The sequence below is a fragment of the Alligator sinensis genome, unplaced genomic scaffold, assembly GCF_000455745.1.
Source record: "Alligator sinensis unplaced genomic scaffold, ASM45574v1 scaffold839_1, whole genome shotgun sequence".
Classification (NCBI taxonomy): domain Eukaryota; kingdom Metazoa; phylum Chordata; order Crocodylia; family Alligatoridae; genus Alligator; species Alligator sinensis.
The window spans coordinates 3,123,490-3,126,008 of NW_005841885.1; the positions used below are offsets into that span (position 1 = coordinate 3,123,490).

The following is a 2,519-nucleotide window of genomic DNA, read 5'->3' on the forward strand; positions in this document are numbered from 1 at the left end:
GGTGCGCCGGGGGGAGGCAGGCGGCGTTGGGGGCGGTTTCCCCCGCCAGCCGCGGGGTTCGGTCTTGAAAGTCCCCGTGGCTGGCGACACCATGTTTGGTAAGATGAAAGGCTTACGGGAAAAATGGGGTTGGGGCTTGAATACGAATAATAGAGGTACATACAGTGTATAAAAATCATTAGTTTGCCATACTCCCTCCATCTGCTAAACGATCCAACAACTCCAATTTTGTTTCCAAGGACATCACTTTCCGTGCCCGCTTCACAAATTGCTCACCTTCACCACTCGCTGACATAGAGGCCATGATTAAGGGTAAAATGCAAAAATCACGAAGAAATTGGGGGGGGGGAAAAATGCGTCGCACCTACAACTGGATGGTAACGGCATGAACCACAAAGCAAGACTCTGTGAATGAGGAGATGGGAGCGCCACGGGTGGTGAGCGAGAGTGCGGGTGATTTGAAATGGCAGGTGGTGGGCGGATGTGCAGCTACAGAAAACCGTAGTTACTCAAAACTGCACATGTCACGAGCTTTGATGTGAGCAGCTAGGGATGCAGGGCCCCCGAGCCCCCCTGCACTGATCTTCATCGCTGGCAGGTGTCGTGGCTGCAGCAGGGCCTAGCAGCCAGGCCTGCAGTAGTTCCCCACCCCTGTGCCCCAAGACAGACACAGCCCCACAAGCACCCATGGCACGAGTTTTGCCAGAGGTGCAGAGCCCCCCTGCACCGATCTTGACAGCTGGCAGGCTTTGTGGCCTCAGCAGGGGCCACCATCCCTGCAGCTGTCACCCCGCTGCACTTTAACACATACAGCGTCTCCCTCGTTATGAGTTGTGCTTGTCTGCAGCTTGAGGTACAGTTTCCCCCAAACCCCTGCACCTATCTCCCTGAAACTGGGCAGGATTTGTGGCCTCACCAGAGGCCAGCACGCCTGCAGTTTTGACCCTGCTGTGGCTTAACACATGCACATGACATGAGTTTTGCTTTCAACACTTTGGGGTGCGGTTTCCCCAACCCCCCTGCACCTAGCTCCTTGAACTTTGGCAGGCTTCATGCTCTCAGAAAGGGCTACCATTCCTGCAAGTTTCATCCAAATCAGGCCAGAAATAACAAAGTTATAGGCTATTTTGCCCTTCCCCATTATAGCTTATGGGCAAAACATCAAAACAGCGTTGAAACAGCGAAATGTTTCAACTTGCCTCATTTTGTTTTGAGGCTGTTTCAACTATATCTGTCCTATTTCAATTCTGCTGTTTTGACCTTGAAATGGGACGAAGCAATGTCAAAACAAAACTGGTGGTGAAATTTCGCACAGCCCTAGCAGCTTCCCTTTTGTCAGAGGCATGGCAGCAACATCGTTAAAGCACCTCGCTAAGGATCCAGAGCTGTGGGCTTCAGCTCGTACTGGAGGCTGCCCTGGATCAAATCTGCCATAAATGGATACCCGGTCATTCATGCCTAGGAATCAAAGGCAGTTGGGCATGAGGCAAGCCACATCATTTCTATGTGGGACCACACTAGGACAACGGGTTGTCTTGGCTTGGCTGGATCTTTGACACCCCCTGCAACACACTTTCATGCAAAGCTTTAGGAAAATAGGACTCCTGTACATGTGCAGGGAGGCTGCTCAGATGTGCTATAAATCCAGTGGGTCAGAACAGACTCGATTAATTCAATCAGCTATTAGATAAAGCGCCAAAAAGCACCACTGATCTATACAGACGTTGGGCAAGCTGGGTCAAGCCGAGGTGATGCCTCTTCAGAGCATGTGCTGGGCTTGGTGTGGGTGCACTGAGCTGAAAGTAAAACACTGGCTTATTTTTTTTTCCATGTCTCTAAGCAGTAGGGGTGTGTGAAACAGCCCCTATTCGATTTGGATTCAGCCCGAATCAGGCACAGTGATTCAATTAATTGATTTGGATCGCTGGCCTCAATTCAATTCAGCTGAATCCGAAACTGAAGATTAGATGCTGATTCGGTGAATCAGTGATTCAGCCACAGACACAGCTTTACATTTTTTCTACATACCCTGAGGTACCAGGTGCGGCTCATGAACGATGCGATGCTGGGGTGGATGGAGCGTCCCACAGGAGTGTGGGGGGCCCCCGCATGCTTGGCAGTGAACCTGGAAGTGGACTAGAAGTACTTCCAGTCCATTTCTGGGTCCGCCAGGGACTGCGCAGGGGGCACCACTGTACCCGCCTAGCTCAGCGATCAGCTGCAGGGGGACCCTGGGTACCCATCCAGACCCAGGAGGCACCAGTCACCAAGACAGGGAGGGCCCCCACGCACTCCCCGGTAGACCTGGAAGTGCTTCTGGTCCACTTCCAGCTCTGCTGCTGAGCATGCTGGGGACGCTCCATCCACCTCACCATTGCAATATTCATGAGCCACCTGGTACCTTAAGGTATGTAGAAAAAACATTTAAAGCTGTGTCTATGTCTGAATCTTTTCAAATCTCTCTGAATCGATTCGGAGGGTTCCAATTCGATTCGGAAAGATTAAAGGGTCTCCTGATT

The 2,519-nt window shown here is 51.5% G+C and overlaps 1 protein-coding gene across 1 annotated transcript in view; it reads right to left on the reverse strand.

Moving 5' to 3' along the window:
* ZXDC (ZXD family zinc finger C) overlaps nt 1–304 on the reverse strand; it is a 19,256-nt gene extending 18,952 nt beyond the window's left edge. Inside the window, exon 1 of the mRNA XM_014516961.2 lies at nt 193–304. Coding sequence (XP_014372447.1) covers nt 193–304 — 112 coding nt within the window. The remainder of the gene's footprint in view (nt 1–192) is intronic.
* Between the last annotated feature and the right edge of the window lie 2,215 nt (nt 305–2,519).